Consider the following 20,402-nt stretch of genomic DNA (forward strand, 5'->3'; position numbering starts at 1 on the left):
TTTACCATTTTTTGTTTTAAAAATAACACCTTCACCTTTACATATCCCTTAGTCTGTTCAACCTTTGGGGCACCACAAGATCTGTTGACCGTCTTTCTCCATTCCTCTCTGTCTTCCCTTAGTCTGTTTAACCTTTTGGGGCACCACAAGATCTGTTGACCGTCTTTCTCCATTCCTCTCTGTCTTCCCTTAGTCTGTTTAACCGTTGGGGCACCACAAGATCTGTTGACCGTCTTTCTCCATTCCTCTCTGTCTTCTCTTAGTCTGTTTAACCGTTGGGGTACCTCAGGATCTGTTGACAGTCTTTCTCCATTCCTCTCTGTCTTTTGCCTTGGATAAAATCTTATTCAATGACATGCCCGTACATGTTGTACATGTAATGTTGTCTTCCTATCACTTTCTCTGTCTGCCTCTTCTACTTTTTCCTAGTACTGTTCCCTGTAGGAAGGTCTTTACGACCCCTGAGAACCTTGTAATTCGGTTATAAAGTTTTACTTTGCTGTTGTGATCCTATTTCAAATCTCTTTCATTATGATAAGCTAGGTTTAGAAAATAATTTGTCTCTTATATATTTTAAATCTTTCATTCTTGGTTTTGTCTCTTTTACTCTAAATGTATCTTAAAAATATTTTTTTACTATTTATTATTTATTATTATTGTTTACCCTTGATTGATATAGATATAAGATATAGCTCTGATCACGATAGCTCTCACATAATGATACACGAACTAAGTATGCATACTTGCTAAGATTACAATTGGATCGTCTCCTTTTTTTTTTTTTTTATTTAAAAAAAGGTCAAATCAATATTCTGTTTGTAGGAGGCGCGTGACGCTAGTTTATCTAGATCGGGCATGTGGCTGGGTGACATAAGCCGATTGGCTGAGGAATTTGAGGGGGGCCCGGTTTGAATCCCGTGATTTAAGTGGAACTTGTTTGCTGAGTGTCCTAGGGTCAGCACGGACACGATCTGCCCTATGTGTCAACACAAGGGATCCGACTGGATTGCCTATGTATAGTGGAGTAGTATTGCATTGCATTGCAGTATAGATTATGTTAGAAATATCACAAATCGTAACAAATTAGGTGACAATTTTTCGGCATAAATGTTGTATTTTAATTCTTTATTTTTTAAATAAAAGTTTTTGTTGCGCATTTACTAAGTTTCTTATTATGATAGGCTAGGTCGATCATTTTCTTACAAACTCTTTCGTTAAAGTGTACGCATGTCTGTATACAGTGAATAGTAGGTCACTGTGAAATAGGTCTTTAAAAGTAGGTCACTATGAAATAGGTCTTTAAAAGTAGGTCACGGTGAAATATGTCTTTAAAAGTAGGTCACTAAGAAATAGGTCTTTAAAAGTAGGTCACTGAGAAATAGGTCTTTAAAAGTAGGTCACTGAGAAATAGGTCTTTAAAAGTAGGTCACTGAGAAATAGGTCTTAACTTTGAAAGAAACGAGTTCTGTTTTGTTTGGCATGTTTCGGATGTTCTTTCAGCGTCGATAAATCCAAATGAGAGTCCAGTGCGCAAACCGCACGACCAGGCAGCCATCCGATGTCTCTTTGCAGTTACGCCCCCTCGATTGTGTCCGCTAAAAAAAAAAACTCGCAACAAACTCAGTGATCCAACCATAAACAAAATCCGATTAAATCCAGCATCAACTCCCCAACACAAATTCTGTTTACGGTAGATCTTTGTTCCAATTTACCCCTGCGTCATCCGAAGCTTGATCAAAGCTAATTTACAGCCCATTGTGTCACGTAAAAATTCGAGATAGCGGACATTAAAAAAAAAAAAAGCTAAGATCCGAGATCTAACCATATTTACTGATTCTTTAGTTTTCAACATGTCAGTTCAATAGTTTGTCATTAAGTTTAGACGGTGAATTGTGATAATGTAATCGTTAAGTTCAGCGTCCAAAATTATTTTTTGCTCCTGATTCTTTGTTGTCATAGACTGGCCAACACCAGAGTTTATTACATTAAAAAGAAATTATTTTTTTTTGTGAAAGTTGACCATAAATTCGGACTTTTTAGTTTTAATAAAAAATTCGTTTTGTGTATGAGTGTGCCATTCTCATATCCCGGCCAGTTTTCAATACTCAAGGGTCGTGTCCCACTGTCTCGACTTTTAAATTAAAATCTTCCAAGACGTTTTCAGACACATGATGTTTCGCATTTTTAAAAAGTTTATATCACTCTGTATGTCAGTGTGGTAAAATTTTTTTTTGTGTGCGTTATTTCTCCCACATTCATTATTGGATTAAGTTGAAAAAAATATTAACTAAGTAGTTAATTAATTGTTGGTAATTAGTTTTTTTTTGTTTGGTAACGAATAAGGGAAAGGAATGCTACTTATTAAAAGATGTGGCTGTATATATGGAGTTATTTTTCTTTTTACCTTCTGTATACGTTTTTCTCCCACTTCCCATTCTCGTATAAAGTTGCAATTCGGCACAGTTATTTATAGTCGAAGACATGGGGTATTATCAAAAATATAATTCTAGTTATTTTTTTTTACTCAATAATAGGACTCTTTATACTTGACTCAATGGTATGACTCTCTATACTTGACTCAATGATATGACTCTCTATACTTGACTCAATGATATGACTCTCTTCACTTGATTCAATGATATGGCTATTTAAACTTGACTCAATGATATGACTCTCTATACTTGATTCAATGATATGACTCTCTTTACTTGATCAATGATATGACTCTCTTAACTTGATTCAATGATATGACTCTCTATACTTGGCTCAATGATATGACTCTCTATACTTGATTCAATGATATGGCTCTCTATACTTGACTCAATGATATGACTCTCTATACTTGACTCAATGATATGACTCTCTATACTTGACTCAATGATATGACTCTCTTTACTTGACTCAATGATATGACTCTCTATACTTGACTCAATGATATGACTCTCTATACTTGGCTCAATGATATGACTCTCTATACTTGGCTCAATGATATGACTCTCTATACTTGACTCAATGATATGACTCTCTATACTTGACTCAATGATATGACTCTCTATACTTGACTCAATGATATGACTCTCTATACTTGATTCAATGATATGACTCTCTATACTTGACTCAATGATATGACTCTCTATACTTGACTCAATGATATGACTCTCTATACTTGACTCAAATGATATGACTCTCTATACTTGACTCAATGATATGACTCTCTATACTTGACTCAATGATATGACTCTCTTCACTTGATTCAATGATATGACTCTCTATACTTGGCTCAATGATATGGCTATTTAAACTTGACTAATTGATATGACTCTCTATAATTGATTCAATGATATGACTCTCTTTACTTGATTCAATGATATGACTCTCTATACTTGATTCAATGATATGACTCTCTATACTTGACTCAATGATGTGACTCTCTATACTTGACTCACTGATATGACTCTCTATACTTGACTCAATGATATGACTCTCTATACTTGACTCAATGATATGACTCTCTATACTTGACTCAATGATATTACTCTCTATACTTGACTCAATGATATGACTCTCTATACTTGACTCAATGATATGACTCTCTATACTTGACTCATTGATATGACTCTCTATACTTGACTCAACGATATGACTCTCTATACTTGACTCATTGATATGACTCTCTATACTTGACTCATTGATATGACTCTCTATACTTGACTCAATGATATGGTGATACTTCATGTTTCACTCAATGATATAACACTATTCTTTGTTTTTCATTCAATGATATGACTCTAATCTATTTTCAACTCAATGAGATGGTAATATTCCAAGTTTCACTTAATGACACTGTTTCCCTTGTGTTTATTGCAGACAATTCATCAAAGTTCGCATAATAGACGACGAGGAATACGAGAAGTCAGAAAACTTCCTTCTTTACTTAGGGGAACCGATTTTACTGAAAACCAGCAAAGGTATTTACATAATCAATAAACTGTTACATGTCATGTCTCCTTGATGAGAGTTAAGGTAGCTTCCACAAGAGACGTCCCAGATAACGGTTATGAAGCTACCACACTTCTATTATTTTAAAACCATTGCTATTTGTAATTATATGTTTAAATGGCCGGAGAAAAATTCAATAGAAAGCTGACCTGCTCATTAGTTCTACTTAGTTATTAGTGTGTCTAGCTTGTAAGTGCCGTGCTGGAAGTTATAACAGTTAATCAGAATTTACTGGACATATTTCATGGGTTGTTCAATTATGAGATTAAGATGTCAGGATCAGATTTCCGATGCAGATGGTCTTTCAAGAGCATGGAGCTTCCAGGTTAGTCTAAGCTGGTCCTGTAAACTTGACAAGATCGAAATCCACTTGTAGGAAAACGTTGCTTTGGATCCAAGACCTTCTCGGAGTCTCTGCTGGGGTATGAAGCAAGCACATCCGCTCTGGGCTGTTATCTCTCGTCTAGTTCGATAATGTCTTAGAGCGATGTGTCTCACTTCGGCATTTCTCCATATGTCTTAGATCGATGAGTCCCACTTTGACATGTCTCATATCAATGTGTCTCACCTCGTCTTGTCTCAAATAGTTAAGTCGATGTTTCTGACGTGTTATTAATGTGAAAATGTAAAGTGCATAAGCAGACTTATTATAAGGATGGGTGCCAGTTAACTATAAACAAACCACTACTTATCGTGGTAATATGTGCAATATAGCTATTATTATTATAATACCGTACTATAGAATACAGTCTTTCTCTGGCGCTCCCTGGATCGAGATTCAATAAAAGAAAACAAAATTCATTGTAATCTCCCTTTTTAAACGTTTGATGTCACTCAGACCGCCCTCTCCCCCCAAAAAAAAAATAAAATTTCTATGTTGGTTGAAAAGATGTTACATGTAGCCTCCGTGGCAATAGACTATAACTGAAGATTTTATTTTTCAGGCAAAAAACGACGTGGTACGTATCAATAGACATTTTCTAATTGATATCTAACTTAACTCATCGCTTTTGATTATTCATTACTAAATCTTTGTATTAATAAAAAATAAAACACTTGATCAATACCCTAGTCCCAATATATTAACCCTATCCCTATATCAATCCTTACTAAACATGATTGTGTAAATACCGAAGGGGAGAAATAACAGCACGTGGGTAATAGAAATCAAGCTAATTAAAGTGACCAGTGCCTTCTTATCTTATCTTATCTTATAAATTACAAGCATTCCTTTTTTTTTTTTAACAGAAGATAATTACGTCCTAAGCGTATCCTTGTGTTAATCATGTCGTGCATGTTAATTATAGACCTAATTCCAAGCTCTAATGACAGGAGGGAGGAAGGAATACCTTTATGAATTTGTCCTAGCATATGGAATAAGACATTTCTAACTATTTGGTTACGTTGTGTTTTTTTTTGTGTGTGTTTGTAAGTTATGGTTTAGTGTTTTTTGTTGCATTCTTAACTTTTTGGTGTCTTTCTGTTCTGAAGTGTCTCTAAAATTTAGGGATTTTTTACAAATGTTGTTACTCTAGTCAAATAGGAATATTCGTTTGTTATCTCACTGCCCTATAACGCGTCTGTTCTAGGTTCTCTATGGGTTTTCTTTTTGGTTTGTTTGTTTAGAAGTCCCAAACATAGGATTCTAATATTGGTCTGAACAAGGTTAAATGGCAATGGACCTCATTCACCAATCGTAAACAAACAACATTTAGTCACGTGATTCTATATATCTTCTCTACAAATTATGTAATCCATAAAGACTGTCACGTGATACGTATTTTTTAAATCAATATTATGACGTGGCTAAATGTGTTTATTTACGATTGGTGAATGGGGTCCATTTAGTTTTATGTTCTTGCTGGATTTGTCAAAATAATAGCCTCTAGACTTTAGACTCTGGAGTTTCCAAAATTGAAATGTTTTTTTTTTTTAAATTGATGGCTTGTACACAGTTTTAAAGACCAGTTGATATTATTGAGACATTTAGATTGATCTCCGTACTTTCGCTACGTTGAAATAGTTCCCTCCATGTTTGATTACTTTGACAACTTTAAGCTGAAATCTTTTTTAGTAGGAAGGACTATCTTTTTTCACTATTTAGTTCTTCTCTTTTTACATCTCTCTCCTTTGACCTGTCAGCAGAGGCGTAGGTTGGGGGGGGGAGAGCAAGGGGGGGCACAATGCCCCGGGCGCTACCATCAAAGGGGTGCCATACGCAGAGGCACCAAAAAATATTGTAGGTAGGTATTTTAATTTGGTAATGTGATGTTCGTGGTAAAGGAGGGTGGGGGGGACAATAAAGTATCTTGCCCCGGGCGAACGTTTAGCTAACTGCGCCTCTGCCAGTCAGTCAAGTAGTCATTAAGTGACTGCAAACAGAAATCATGTCGCTGTGCCCGCATAATCTATAAATAAAAAAATTCATTTATATTAAAAAAAAGTAGATAATTTTAAACATCTATTTAAATTACTGAAACTTCTAATTCTCAAGATGAAGAGGCTAAAGAAACATTGTCTATGCATGTTATTCTAAAAAGTTGAAAGTAAAAGAAGATTATTCTAATTGGCAAAACGTCGAAACATTCAGTCAAAGACACAAAACTCAGGCCTGCATTTATTTAATGCTATGAAGAACTGTGAAACAAAATGGCGAATGTAACAATAAACTAACCCTAAACTCTACTCGGGAAAGTTTGTGCAAAGCATTGAATATAAAACATGCTATTGACCCAATTATCTCAAGTTACCAAACGTATCAGAGTTAGGAGTCTTCACCATAGGCAGTTCCGAGAGGTGGCCAACTTGAAGATTTGGAAACAAAACATTCCAATTTTCGGTACCATAGTAGTACCCGCTGGCTTAGCATGGGCGAGATAGTGAGAGAAAAAAAATGAGAATAAATTGTTTGGTTCTTTGAAATGAAGGACATTGACTGTCACCAATAGTGTTATTATTTGGACCGTCTGTATAGCACTTGGGCTTTGCGGCAAAACCAATAAAAGTGTTAAATTGTTACTAATATTTCTAATGACCTGAAAGAGAAGTTCTAGTCACTTCATCCGCGTCAGTTTTATGGGTCTTGCCAGGAGCTGCATTGCACACCTAAAAAAAAACTTTGCTGCTAAACTTTCACATTATTTGGGACTATATCCACATCTGAGAACAAGAATTTCTGTTTATTTGAAAATAAACAAGTGTTAGAACAGGTCAGATTCTAACTGACCAATTTGTATGCAGTCACGAGGAAAACAACTAGACAACTAGTCCTACAGTCCACTGTACACGAACATTATACACCAGTGTAAACAGACCTGCTAACTATTGTAAAGAAACGCAAGCTTAAAATATATGGCCATATTACAAGATCCACGGGGCTCGCAAAGACCTTGCTTCAGGGAACAGTACCAGGAAAAAAAAAAGAAGAGGCAGACAGAGAAAGCGATGGGAAGGACAACATAAAAGAATGGACGGGCCTACCAATGTTAAAGGTTTTAAACAAGACAAAAGATGGAGAAAGAATGTCGACAAATCTTGCTTGGTGCCCCAACGGTCCAACAGACAAAGGGATAGGTAAAGGTAAACACTTAAGTACTTCACATTATTAAGTAAAACTGGACATTTGTCCTAATGTGTTTTGTTGTAAAAGACGAATCATACAATTTAAAAACTGTTTGTAAAACTAGTTTCAGAACTTTTGCTGTAATTCCTCCATTCCGAGTGTAAAAAGAAATTTAAGTGTATAAATTAAAAGACATTATACATAATTATCTACCGTATTTTTCTAATTTGTAAGTACACACGTTACAAACACTTACGCACACACATATGCGCCCTCCCCCCAATTCCCAAAATTATTTTTAATGCGGCCCGCAATACAAAAAAGGTTGCCCACCTAACCCCTAACCCTCACGTTATTCATTCTTATTATTGTTCCGACGTCCTAATGTATATAGACTACCTAGTGCTCTACGCCTAACATGTGTTGACAATTTTTCTCGAGTGTATCAGAATTTGTCTGTGAGCAACTATCCTCTTGTGTCCAGGGGACAACGCAAAGTTCATTGACACTCGCATCAGGTAGCAAGAAATTGTTGTTTTGTTTTGTTTGTTTTTGTTTTTGTAGCGATGCTGAACAATATTTAATATGTAAATAAATGTAACTAAAATATAAACAAGCAAATTATTTTAAAATCCTTTAAAAAAAAACTTTTCTAAGAGGAACACGCAGAAAATGTGTATAAAAGTTGTGATAATACATCTCAGAAATTTATTGTCCTCGTAGAGCAGCGGTTCTCAACCTTTTATGCTCGGCGACCCCTTTTTACGACCCCCCCCCACTCTTCCGCGACTCCCCCCCCCCCCACACACACACATAGCAATAAAAGCATAGACAATAACAGTCCATATTTTCGATGGTCTCAGGCGACCCCTGGCAAATCGTCAATCGACTCCCAAGGGGGTCGCGACCCACAGGTTGAGAACCCCTGTCGTAGAGTATACATTAACTTGTAATACATAAAAGCACAAGGAAATCAAGAAGTTGAAGCTCAGAGAATTTAAACCAATCCATTAATTAATGACTATCTTAACGAATCCCAAAATGATCGTATTCAATTCAATCTAATCATGAGCCGATTAACTCTTTCTTCCATGTAGCGTCCCATTTTCATGTAATATTTCACAAGTATGGGCGCCCGCAGGTGGGTTGCAAGGTGGTGCACTTGCGCTCCCCTGGATTCTGAGTAGCCAAATTCTACCTATTCTTTTTGCACCATCAGATCAATTAAAATCTAAGTAGTAACTGAACAAGTAGTGCTTCTACTGGTGACTGAAGTACAGTTGTAGTAGACTAGCCTCAGGCTTATCAGGAATTGATGGCTAACCACGTACGTGCACCCCTCTGAATTCTGAGTGTCCAAATTTTAGCCAGTTTTTTACACCTTCAAATCAATTAATTTCTGTTAGGAAGCAACTTAACATGCTGTGCTTCCTCTGAAATAAATTTAATAAGAATAAGTTATTATTGTAATAAACTAGAATAGGTAAATCTGTAGTCCATGCCCATGATGGGTTGAGATATACGAATTTATAGGCACTTTAAGTCACAACTCTAAGACGATCTGTGACTGTTTGGCGTATTTTAAAACAACGTCTGTAAGTGAAACCAGATAAACTGCATATGTGTAATCAGTGCCTGCTTCTCGTGTGTTTCTGATTTGTCTTTTAATTGTCGTCAGTAATTCATATGTTCTTGAACCAGTTTCCGTGATCTTGCAGTCTGTCCATCTCAGCATATGTGGCCGCTTAACAGCACATTATCTGTCACATTAATGACATAATAAAAAAAAAACAGCTTGACCATGCTGAGGAACCCTTCAGGAAATGTATCTTCAGAAAGGCGAGATTATTGGCAGACAAATCTAGTATCGGGTATTGAGTTGGTGCTGCCGAGAATTCGCAGTCGATAGATACACCGAGCAAAAACCACAGGTTTGGATTTTAGGATTATTACAGAACACGGCTTTACATTCCGTATCTTCATTCGTTAGTTTCTTCATTCACGCCTCGCTTTTCAAGCAATAATAATGCTTAGTTTAACACGTTTTGTCTACATCCTAAAACGAGGCAAGAGCTGCAACGTACAGAAGAATATCAGAACTGCCAGATAAGCGTTCATCGTCGGCAGTAGTAGTGACACTTTTGGCAGCGTTTACATTTTCTGTTTAATCGACCGTTGGGATGCACGGGCCGCACGGATAAACTTACCAACATGTACATTAAATAGTTTGTTCACATGTTAGTTGTTTTCTTTTTTTTTTTTATTTCATCAACAAGTATTTACAGTGAACTTAATATTGCATAGGTGGGGAGGGGGCGAGGTGCAACAGTTCTTTTCTGTAATGTTCTCTGTGATAAAAAAAAAAAGTTGAAGCTACGACTTAAGCAATAGTTGGAAACTTGCAGCCCCCCCCCCCTTGCAAAATTCCTTCGGGCGCCCATGTTCACAAGCCTAGAGCCAACACGAAATTTCCAGGCCTAATAGTTAAACCTTGGTTTGCTCGAGATTAAATTTTGTGCGTGACGTTACACTTTTTTCCCCACTTATTTTTGAAGATTTCCATGATAAACTAAGCAATGTCAAGGACGCTAAATTCAAAGTTGTCAACTACATGACAGCTAGGAAAGGAAAATGAGAACAATGGACCTCATTCACCAATCGTAAATGAACACATTTAGCCACGTCATAATATTGATAAAACAATGAAAAAATTCGTATCCACGTGACAGCCTTTATGGATTACATAATATGTATAGAAGAGATAGAGAATCACGTGGCTAAATGCTGTTTTGTTTACGATTGGTGAATGAGGTCCATTCATTCTGCAGTGCGCATTAACCCTTAAAACACGTGTGGTAGTTTAGCCTCTAAACATCAGAATGGTAATTCCATTTTGTACGCACTCATTGTAAAACAGCTCAGCACTTTAAGGGTTAATAATCATAGACCTACAACTTTTTGGAAAAAAAAAACATAGCTTATCAACACTTCCCTTATTCTGTACGCCGGATACACCAAAAGGCTTGCTATTTATGGATTTGCCTCCATGTATGAAAATCGCCACCAGTAGGTTATTTGACCTTAGTTCTAGTCATGCTTTGCGTCAGCAGATAAATAATATTGATTGCATTTGAATATTTGGGGTGACCCGCTCATAGAGAGAATGTTTTGTCACCGCCGGCCCAGCGTATAAATATTTTCGGCCCTGCTATGACACTCGCCGTGGGCCCTACTCACTGCTCAGGCCGCCTCTGATTTAACATGTGTTGACAATTTTTTTTCGTGTGACAGAGTCCGTACCTAAGCGACAGTCCATTGTAGAACGCACTTCGTTCAGTGCCCAAATGAGGAAACGAATCTCCGCCAAATTCACAAGAGGTATCTGGAAAGTTGTTGTTTTTTTAAAATTATGTACATGTGTTTATTTTAAATTTAAAAAAAACAAAAAAAAAAAACGTGAGCATGGAAGCGAGTTAAATGGACCTCATTCACCAATCTAAACAATAACATTTAGCCACGTGATTCTCTATCTCCTCTATACAAATTACGATCTATTTTTTTAACACACAATGGTTATCACGTGACAGTTTCTTTTTTCGTTGTTTTATCAATATTATCACGTGACTAAATGTTGTTTGTTTACGATTGGTGAATGAGGTCCATTACCTCACACCGTACAAATGTGCTACTGTTTTGTTATTTTTGCCGAAGTTTATATTTTTTGTGGAGTTAATATTTTTTGTGGAGTTTATACTTTTTTGTAGAGTTTATACTATGAGGAGTTTATATTTTTTGTAGAGTTTATACTTTTGTGGAGTTTATATTTTTGTGGAGTTTATATTTTTTGTTTACAAAGTTGCTTGTTTAAACTTTTGAGCTAGACATTTTTATTATTTCTGATATAAACAACAATAGTTATGCCTCATTAAAACATGTTGTATGATTATAACCTTAGAGTTCCCAAATGGAGAAGAGACAGTTTTACTAGGTCTGCTATGCAGAGTAAAGTTTGAAACAAACTATTACAGATCTCATATTTACTGAATAGTTTTTCCTTTTCTTTATGCAACGCTATCATTAACAGAGTTACGGTGGATGTCACTGACAGAGTTACATGACTTTGTTTTACACAGTTACATTCTCTAAGTTTTGGAGGGCTACTCAATCTATAACAGACCATGGAGTTTTTAATATAATTCTAACTTTTCTAACGATTGCTACGTAAATCTGTACAGACTGTAAGACTCTAGATAAACACTTAGAATTGCTACTCAATCTATACAGACCACGGAGTCTTGACTCTAGGAAATCGTCAAGTTTTTAATATAATTCTAACTTTTCTAACGATTGCTACGTAAATCTGTACAGACTGTAAGACTCTAGGTACAACACTTAGAATTGCTACTCAATCTATACTGACCATGGAGTCTTGACTCTAGGGAATCGTCAAGTTTTTAATATAATTCTAACTTTTCTAACGATTTCTACGTAAATCTATACAGACTGTAACACTCTAGATACAATTGCTACTCAATCTATACTGACCATGGAGTCTTGACTATATGAAATCTTAAAGTTTTTAATTTAATTCTAACGATTGCTTCTTGCTACTTATCTAGTCTTGAGTCTAGACATTGAAACGTCTTCAAGGCAATGTTGAGAGCCGCTGTTTAATCTGTACAGAATATATAGGTCTAGAACAGTGTTTCACAAACTTTTTCCCTTAACGGAACATTTCGCACATTCTGAGCATTCAGCGGAAAACTTTGCCTATTTTGTTTTTACAGAGATTAATTCAGGCTGTGGTCTTCTAGTTAATTATTTCAGTAGTTTGAGGAACACCTATTCAGGACTCGCGGAACACTAGGGTCTAGACCAGTGGTTCTCAACCTTTTAGGCTCGGCGTCCCCTTTTTACAACCCCCCACTCTGCCTCGACCCCCCCCCTCCCTTTCAGTATACACACACAGCAATAGAAGAATGGACAAAAAACAATATTCGTTTTTTCGATGGTCTTAGGCGACCCCTGGCAAATCGTCAATCGACCCCCCCCCCCAAAGGGGTCGCGACCCACAGGCTGAGAACCCCGGGTCTAGACGCTAGAATGTAGACGTTTAAAAATGTTGAAGGCAATGCAGAGTGTCACAACACATGAGATGCCACAATGTGTGTTGTGGTGCCGGGGATTTTATTTGAATTAAAATAGTTGAATAAATGACGATCTAGAAATCACAATAAAAGATTCTTTGTAAAAACACAACTCTGGAACTTTATTTAAATATAAAACGTAAGTACAGCTTATGTACAATTTACAGATCAACACGTATAAATAACATTACAAAGGCTTTAATCAGAGCTCTTAGAAACGTGACTATCTACTAGGAGATTCTTTCATCGACTCGCCTTCTTTTTCCCTCCTCAATTCTCTGGCGCTAACTCTTTTAAAAAAATGTCTTTATTTAATTTCAAATCAACCAATAGATTTGCAACATCATAATTACGTCTTGGGTAAAACCTGAGGTGCTGTCAAGGGTCTAGATTTGTGGGGTAATTCCTGAGGCTCAGTCGAGGGTTTATATTTCTATTTACACATAAGCTTTTAAAAGTGAAATATACAAATAAATTTATAATGGCATCTGTGACACAGAGAGTAGCTGGCCTAGAGTCTATATAGTAGACGTGGAACGGGGTGCAGATGCTACAAGTGAAAATGTCTCATTGTCTATTATGGAAGATCTCTCATGTTTTACTCTACGACACTTAGTAAATTCCTGACACACCAAGTGGTCTGTCTTTGATGTCAATTTTAAAGTTTAAAAAAAAAAATCAGTCTGGAAAAGAGGATATTTATATTTGAATTTTGTAAAAATACTCCCCCCCCCTTTCTTTTTACAAAGCTTATAGCAACTCTCTCTCTCTCTCTCTCTCTCTCTCTCTCTCTCTCTCTCTCTCTCTGTCTGTCTGCCTGATAGACAGATGTTGAAAGCTATTTCTCCGACTCCCAATCTCGGATTGAGCTGAAATTTACCTGACAACATAAGAATTATTTTAAAAAAATAATTTTCAGCTAGTTAATTAACTTTTGGTAATTAATTTTAATCTAAAAGCATGAAAATGCGCTAGACAAAAACAATTGGTAAAAATATTTCTAATCGCACAGATTCATTATAGTTACTCTAGATCTATTACAAATTCATGGCTGATCCAAACTGATCCAAACTAATTGATACTACTACACCTCATATAACCTTTGTTGTTGTTGTTGATTTTTTATATTTTTTTTTGCTTGTTCAGTCTACTTTGAAAACGAATTTTGAGAAAGTAAAAACAAAAAAAATCATCTTCTTGGAAAAACCTTAGCAGCGGTGCGTTCAAAGAAGGAAGAAGAGTTCAATCGACTTTTACAATCACAATCCACAATCCTCTTTGTCTTGACTTTCATCACCTCTTCACATAAAACAATTGTACCAGCTGTTAAAAAAATAAAATCAAATTTTCATAGTGGATAGAGCTCTTCTCCGCGATCAATTCCCCTCGTGACGGAAGGCCATTGACTAAATCCAACGATGGCTAATGGACCTAAGTCAGGGGTTCTCAACCTGTGGGTCGCGACCACCTTGGGGGTCGATTGACGATTTGCCATGGGCCGCCAAAGACCATCGAAAAAATGGATTGTTTTGTCTATTCTTCTATTGCTGTGTCTATTTGCGAGGGGGGGGGGTCGCGGCAGAGTGGGGGATTGTAAAAAAGGGGTCGCCAAGCATAAAAAGGTTGAAAACCGCTGTCCTAAGTCGACATCTCTATTCAGTCATGAGTCTTTAATATTTCTTCTTAGCCAGCAGACATTTTTTTCTTGGTAAGTTATTCCAACTTTTCAGATAAAATGTCAATATGGAATCGATCTCATGGTAAAAAAAAAGTATTTCATCCGTGGCAAGGTTACAAAGACAGTTTGTGTGGAAACACAAACTCAAAATTGGCCCCCGAAGTGGTCCGCCCAGGCAGGTAAAAAGGCAGGTTTCAATATTTTCAGAAAAAATGTCAGAATGAAATTCTATCAACGGCTAATGACAGGGAAGAATGGAGAAAAAAGGTTGACAAATCCTGTGTGGTGCCCCAACGGTCCAGCAGACCAAGGGATAAGTGAATGTGAAGCTAAATGTGAACATGTGCTAAACTTAAAACTCAAACTCAAAACTAAAAGAGAAATGAATGTATCTTTTAAAAAATATTATTTTCAATGATGCATTTTTGTTTTAGGGTAAAATAAAACTATCGAAGGAAGATCGAATTAAATAGGGAAAATGCCAAACATAAACACCTACAGGTGTCACAAAGTTATAATGTTATAATCTATAATCCTCCTTACACATACTCTGTCTCCTCTTCTTTTTCCTGGTACTGTTCCCTGAAGGAAGGTCTAGCGAGCCCTGAGGACCTTGTGATATGACCGTAAAGTTTCAGTTTGCGTTTTGTGGTTAGCAGGTCATCGTAGGACCCAATTGTTGTTGGCTCACTTGATATAAATCATGGGCATCCAACCTTTCTCAGTCTTTGGGCCATATCAATTTTCGACATAAGTATCGTGGGCCGCATAAGCGCCAAAAATCTCCAGAGTCTAATGTAAGCCTGCGGCTGCGACGGCGTCAAGCAATGTGAGCAGAAGTTTCAGAGGATAGCACCTCAAGACAGGCTGGATTGGGGCCGCGTGCCGTAGTTTAGACTTCACTGCTATCAATGAATAGGGTGTAGCTGTACAAAGAACGTCACAATGGTCCTTGACACTCGTTTGCAAACCAAATAATAAACCAGTACATTCTTTTAAGTCCAGGCCGTGTGGAAATAACTTCTATGTCTAATTGTTTATCTAAGTAGTCAGTCATTAGTCTTACCAATAGTGTCTTCCTCCATTGATTGATTTAGTTAATGATCTTTGTAGCGGGCGTCATCAATGATTCGACACGCATGTATTAGAAAGATCTCAGAATATTTACTCTGATGCTAGACTATTTAAAAAAAAATGTCACTTTCTCCAACGCGTTTTTATATCCAATGTCATTCAAGGTCAACTGTCAGATCATTAAAGGCCGTATGCCAAATGACAAGATGATGTCTTACGGCTGCCTGGCGCTCTGGGCTGCGTTCTGTGGTCTCGAAGGTCCCGGGTTTGAACCTTGCCCGCTGCCTTTCTCCCACCGTCCTGCGGGAGGTTTGGGCTAGGATGTAATTATCTTCAGAATCTGAAGAAGCATCAGGAACATGTCAAACATTTTTTTTTTCAAGCAAAACTCATGCCAAAGGTTCATGTCGCAATGTCGTTTCGAATGCTCATATTAGAGGCCCTTTCTTAACACATGCTCTAATATATGCTCGTATCATAGGCTCATATCATAGGCCATAGGCTCATTATGACACTTATATCATAGGCCTAATATGCTGCTCATATATTAGGTTTGTATCATAGGCTTATAGGCTTTTATCATCGGCTCATATCACAGGCTTTTTTTTTATATCACATGCTTTAACATCGGCTTACATTACATGCCTATATGACAGGTTCATATCAGAGATTTCCCGTATGTGCCTTGATATCCTAGGCTTAAATCACATGCTGTTACACATGCTACTATGACAGGCTCATACTGTTTTCCTCCTCATGGGCCTACGTCACAGGCAATATCCCAGGCTCATTGTCACGTGCTAACAGTTTTTCTAATATATCTATATATCATATATTACTATATATTTCTATACTATATATGCCCCAACGGCCAAATTTAGGCCATGTTGTCTGTTTACTTGTGTAACACAGTGTAACTACCTGCATACTAGGGACGTTAACCTATTTTATTTTAACTACATCTGTTTAAAATTAACGCCCTTGTGTGCCTCATAATAACACATTGGGACTATAACATTTACTAATGTACATTCTTATTGAACTTTATATGAGAATGTATTTCTAGTGTGGTTGTATGATACTAAAAGCCTCAAATTGACTATTCTGTTATTATAACCACTCGTACTTATATGTGTGTTAACTCAACTTAACTGTGGCAGCTGACCAGGAGCTGACCAGGAGGATGGACTTCAGAAATAAAAGTCAACAAATAGTTTGAGTTGGTATCAGATTCACTTACTTTTTTTTTGTGAGACTAGCATCTGTCAGGTACAATAAAGGAGGTCGGTCTTTGCATTAGCCACATGACGTCCTCGTCAACAAATGGCCACCTAATCATAGTGGGGGGGGGGGGAAGTATACTTTATCTCCCTTTCAAGTCCCAGAGGCCAGTGGGAACAAAAAACAACAACAACAACAGTAACGTCTTGTTCTTGTAGGCTAACCCATGAGTGTGTCTTTTTGTGTGGTATATAAATCTTACTCGCTGTTATACTGTTGATGTATTATGGATACTATTGTTTATTTATATATTTTGGTTATTTAAAAAAAAAAACAATATTTGGATTAAAACAAATATTACATGATATAAAAATGGTGTTTGCAAGCTTTCTCCTTGTTGACAGCGATGTTGTATTTGTATTTGACTTTGTTTCTTTTGATTGGCAGAAGACGAAGACGAGGCTAAGGCTGCCTCAGACATTGACGATGTCCCGGATTCCGGAAAGCCACGTCTCGGTGACTGCAACGCTATTTCTATTCATATTAAAGAGTCTCAGGAATTTAAGGTCAGTTTTTTTGTCACGTAAGAGACAGACAGTATTTATTTGTTATTGTTTTTGTTTAAGCTTGGTCAATTCTTTTTTTTTTTGTTTTGTTACAAATCCACTTTTTTTTTGTTTTGTTACAAATCCACTTTTTTTTTGTTTTGTTACAAATCCACTTTTTTTTTTGTTTTGTTATAAATCCACTTTTTTTTGTTTTGTTACAAATCCACTTTTTTTTTTGTTTTGTTACAAATCCACTTTTTTTTGTTTTGTTACAAATCCACTTTTTTTAATTGTTTTGTTACAAATCCACTTTTTTTTGTTACAAATCCACTTTTTTTTGTTTTGTTACAAATCCACTTTTTTTTGTTTTGTTACAAATCCACTTTTTTTTTGTTTTGTTACAAATCCACTTTTTTTTTGTTTTGTTACAAATCCACTTTTTTTTTGTTTTGTTACAAATCCACTTTTTTTTTTGTTTTGTTACAAATCCACTTTTTTTTTGTTTTGTTACAAATCCACTTTTTTTCCACAAATTTATCCACCCCCCTTTACAACCTGGAAATGATTTGTATTGCTTTTTCTTTAAAAACTGTGAACATTGATAGGTATTTCATTGCAATAATAATGCTTGTTTTATGGACTTCATCTGCACCCCCATCTCCCACCAAACGACGCCACTGTATTCTAATTCAACGAATTCTGACTTCCCCCAGAGTACGGTGGACAAGCTCATGAAGAAGGCCAACGTGTCCAACATGGTCAGCACATCGTCCTGGCGTGAGCAGTTCCTTGAAGCCGTAACGGTCAGCTCAGGTCAGTGCCTGGTAAACAACTTACATGTAAAGCACATCACATCTATGTACACTTATTTACACCCACAACATCTGAAGACATGTTTACAACTATTTACATCTAATAACAAGGCCATCCTATACTAGTGCTGTGGAGCAACATATGTGAGTGTGAGACAAGGTTGTCTAGCTCTGACGGCTTACATTTAGCCAATAACAACGACATGTTTCTATTCTTTTCTTGTTTCATAGTTTTTAAACTTTGGGTAAAAGAGAACCTCTAGAGCAGATTGATGAGATTTCTACGTATTCAGAAAGACACTTCAGTAATACTTCAAAGTATCTAAATATAATTAGCCAGATCATGACCAGTCGGTGTGTTTGTGTGTGTGCGGGGTGCGCCTTTGTCTCTACTCTCTACACCTTGACAAAGACTGTGGTTATTTTTTAGGCAAAGTTTTAACTATTGGGAATATGAATGTCTTTGAAAGACAAAACGATAATAGAACCTGTTCAGAATTAATTGTTACCAAGGTTATTTTCAATCAGAACACTGCCAAACATGATATTTCTTATTACGATACTTTCTTATACGATATTTACTATTACGATACTTTCTAATACGATATTATTTATTACAATACTCGTTAATACGATATTTACTTTTACAATATTTTCTAATACGATATTTCCTGTTACAATATTAATACGATATTTCCTTTTTTTTGTCTTATTACGATAATTGTATTCACGGTAAATTTTAACATGTTTATTTCATTGACCTTAGAACAACCAGGTAATACCATTTAGTACATGGGTTAGATCTAGATAGTTGCTTATAGCTTTTTAGCTTTTCATTTATTTATTTTTTTTAAATTATAATTATCTTTTTAATTTTTGTCTTAGTAACTTAACTATCACCACTTAGACATCATAAAATATTTTTTTAAGAAAATTACATTTGACAAAAAAAAAGGAGTAGGCTATTAGAATATACAAGTAAGGCTTAATTGTAGTGTATTATTATAATTATTACGATTTTAATCATATGTTGTTAGATTTAGTCATTAAAATAATTTTAAGAAGAAATGACAAAGCTGAATATGATGGATAAATTGTTGCCTGTTAGCAGGGGCGTAGCTAGGAATCTGCCATCATTTGGGGGCCCGGGGGCTTGACCTCCCTGGGGGGCCCTTGCATTTTGTGTAATATTTAATTTTTAATGTAAAAAATACTCAAGTGGGAACTCGGGGGGGTTTTCAAATTCTCCCCCCTCCCCACCCCACCCTAGCTACGCCACTGCCTGTTAGAACAGGAAGAGCTAATATAGTTTTAGTCCTTATAGTAGATGGACTACTCTGGGTATATCAAGATGTTCATTATAGTTATTTTCATAATAGATGAATACATCATGTTTAGCGAACCTTTCCAAATTGAGTTCAGACAAAGTCCACATTCATGTTTACACTTTTTACCTGGCTTCAGTCAACTCCCTCGTCTGTCTCTCGTCTAGTACACGTTTTGGACACGCCGTTTCTCCCACCTTCTCAGTCTCGGATCAAGTTTGAAACTTTGCACAATTTATTCATCGTCGATGACGGCACATGAGTTAATAGGGGAAAAAAAAGTAGCCAATTAATTAATACACAATGGCGCACAGTTATGATTGGATACAAATAAATGGTGCTATTTCATTCAATGTAAACGAGGTTTTTAAAAAGTGTGGATTTTTTTGTTATTTAACTTGTTTGCCATAGAAATATGATTTTTATAGTACTAATAGGAGGCAGGGTAGGAGCTATCAAGTTAACTCGTATTCTGGCATTAAGCCTATTCTAGAGTTAAACCATGTTCGTTGTTTTGTCCTGCGAACAATTTTCAAATGTGAGATAACCAGGTCTGCCCCTTGACATTGGACACAGCTTTCTGTAATGCATATATATTTTACTGGCAAATTATAGATAGATAGATATGTATATATATATATATATTCGTATATTATATATATTAATGGCTTAAGTTTTTTTTTAATTTCTACTGCTTATAACTAGACAATATTTAACACCTAGGCCTAGCTGATGTAGTTTTCTAGCTTCATGGCATAGCCTGCTATAGTTGATCTTCAGGTGATGGGATAAAATAGAAATATATAAAACTAGTCAAGTAAATATATAGGTCTAGACAAGTAAATATATTGGTCTAGACAAGTAAATATATTGGTCTAGACAAGTAAACATATTGGTCTAGTCAAGTAAATATATAGGTCTAGTCAAGTAAACATATTGGTCTAGTCAAGTAAATATATAGGTCTAGTCAAGTAAACATATTGGTCTAGTCAAGTAAATATATTGGTCTGGTCAAGTAAACATATTGGTCTAGTCA

General features: G+C 36.1%; 1 protein-coding gene across 7 annotated transcripts in view; it reads left to right on the plus strand.

The window, feature by feature from the left end:
• Positions 1-20,402, plus strand: part of LOC106054245 (sodium/calcium exchanger 3-like) — a 106,645-nt gene that overhangs the window by 65,516 nt on the left and 20,727 nt on the right. For 5 of the 7 annotated variants that reach the window (XR_008776881.1, XM_056022979.1, XM_056022980.1 and 2 more), the window contains 6 exons: positions 3,868-3,968; positions 4,944-4,958; positions 8,011-8,079; positions 10,853-10,939; positions 17,129-17,247; positions 17,943-18,042. Coding sequence is in view for 6 of the 7 variants with exons in the window: in XM_056022979.1 (XP_055878954.1) it covers positions 3,868-3,968; positions 4,944-4,958; positions 8,011-8,079; positions 10,853-10,939; positions 17,129-17,247; positions 17,943-18,042 (491 nt within the window). In the remaining variant the exon portion in view is untranslated. The remainder of the gene's footprint in view (positions 1-3,867; positions 3,969-4,943; positions 4,959-8,010; positions 8,080-10,852; positions 10,940-17,128; positions 17,248-17,942; positions 18,043-20,402) is intronic. The other 2 variants (XM_056022982.1, XM_056022983.1) reach the window with 2 other exon arrangements.

Source organism: Biomphalaria glabrata, chromosome 3, assembly GCF_947242115.1.
Source record: "Biomphalaria glabrata chromosome 3, xgBioGlab47.1, whole genome shotgun sequence".
In the NCBI taxonomy this organism is placed as follows: Eukaryota; Metazoa; Mollusca; class Gastropoda; family Planorbidae; genus Biomphalaria; species Biomphalaria glabrata.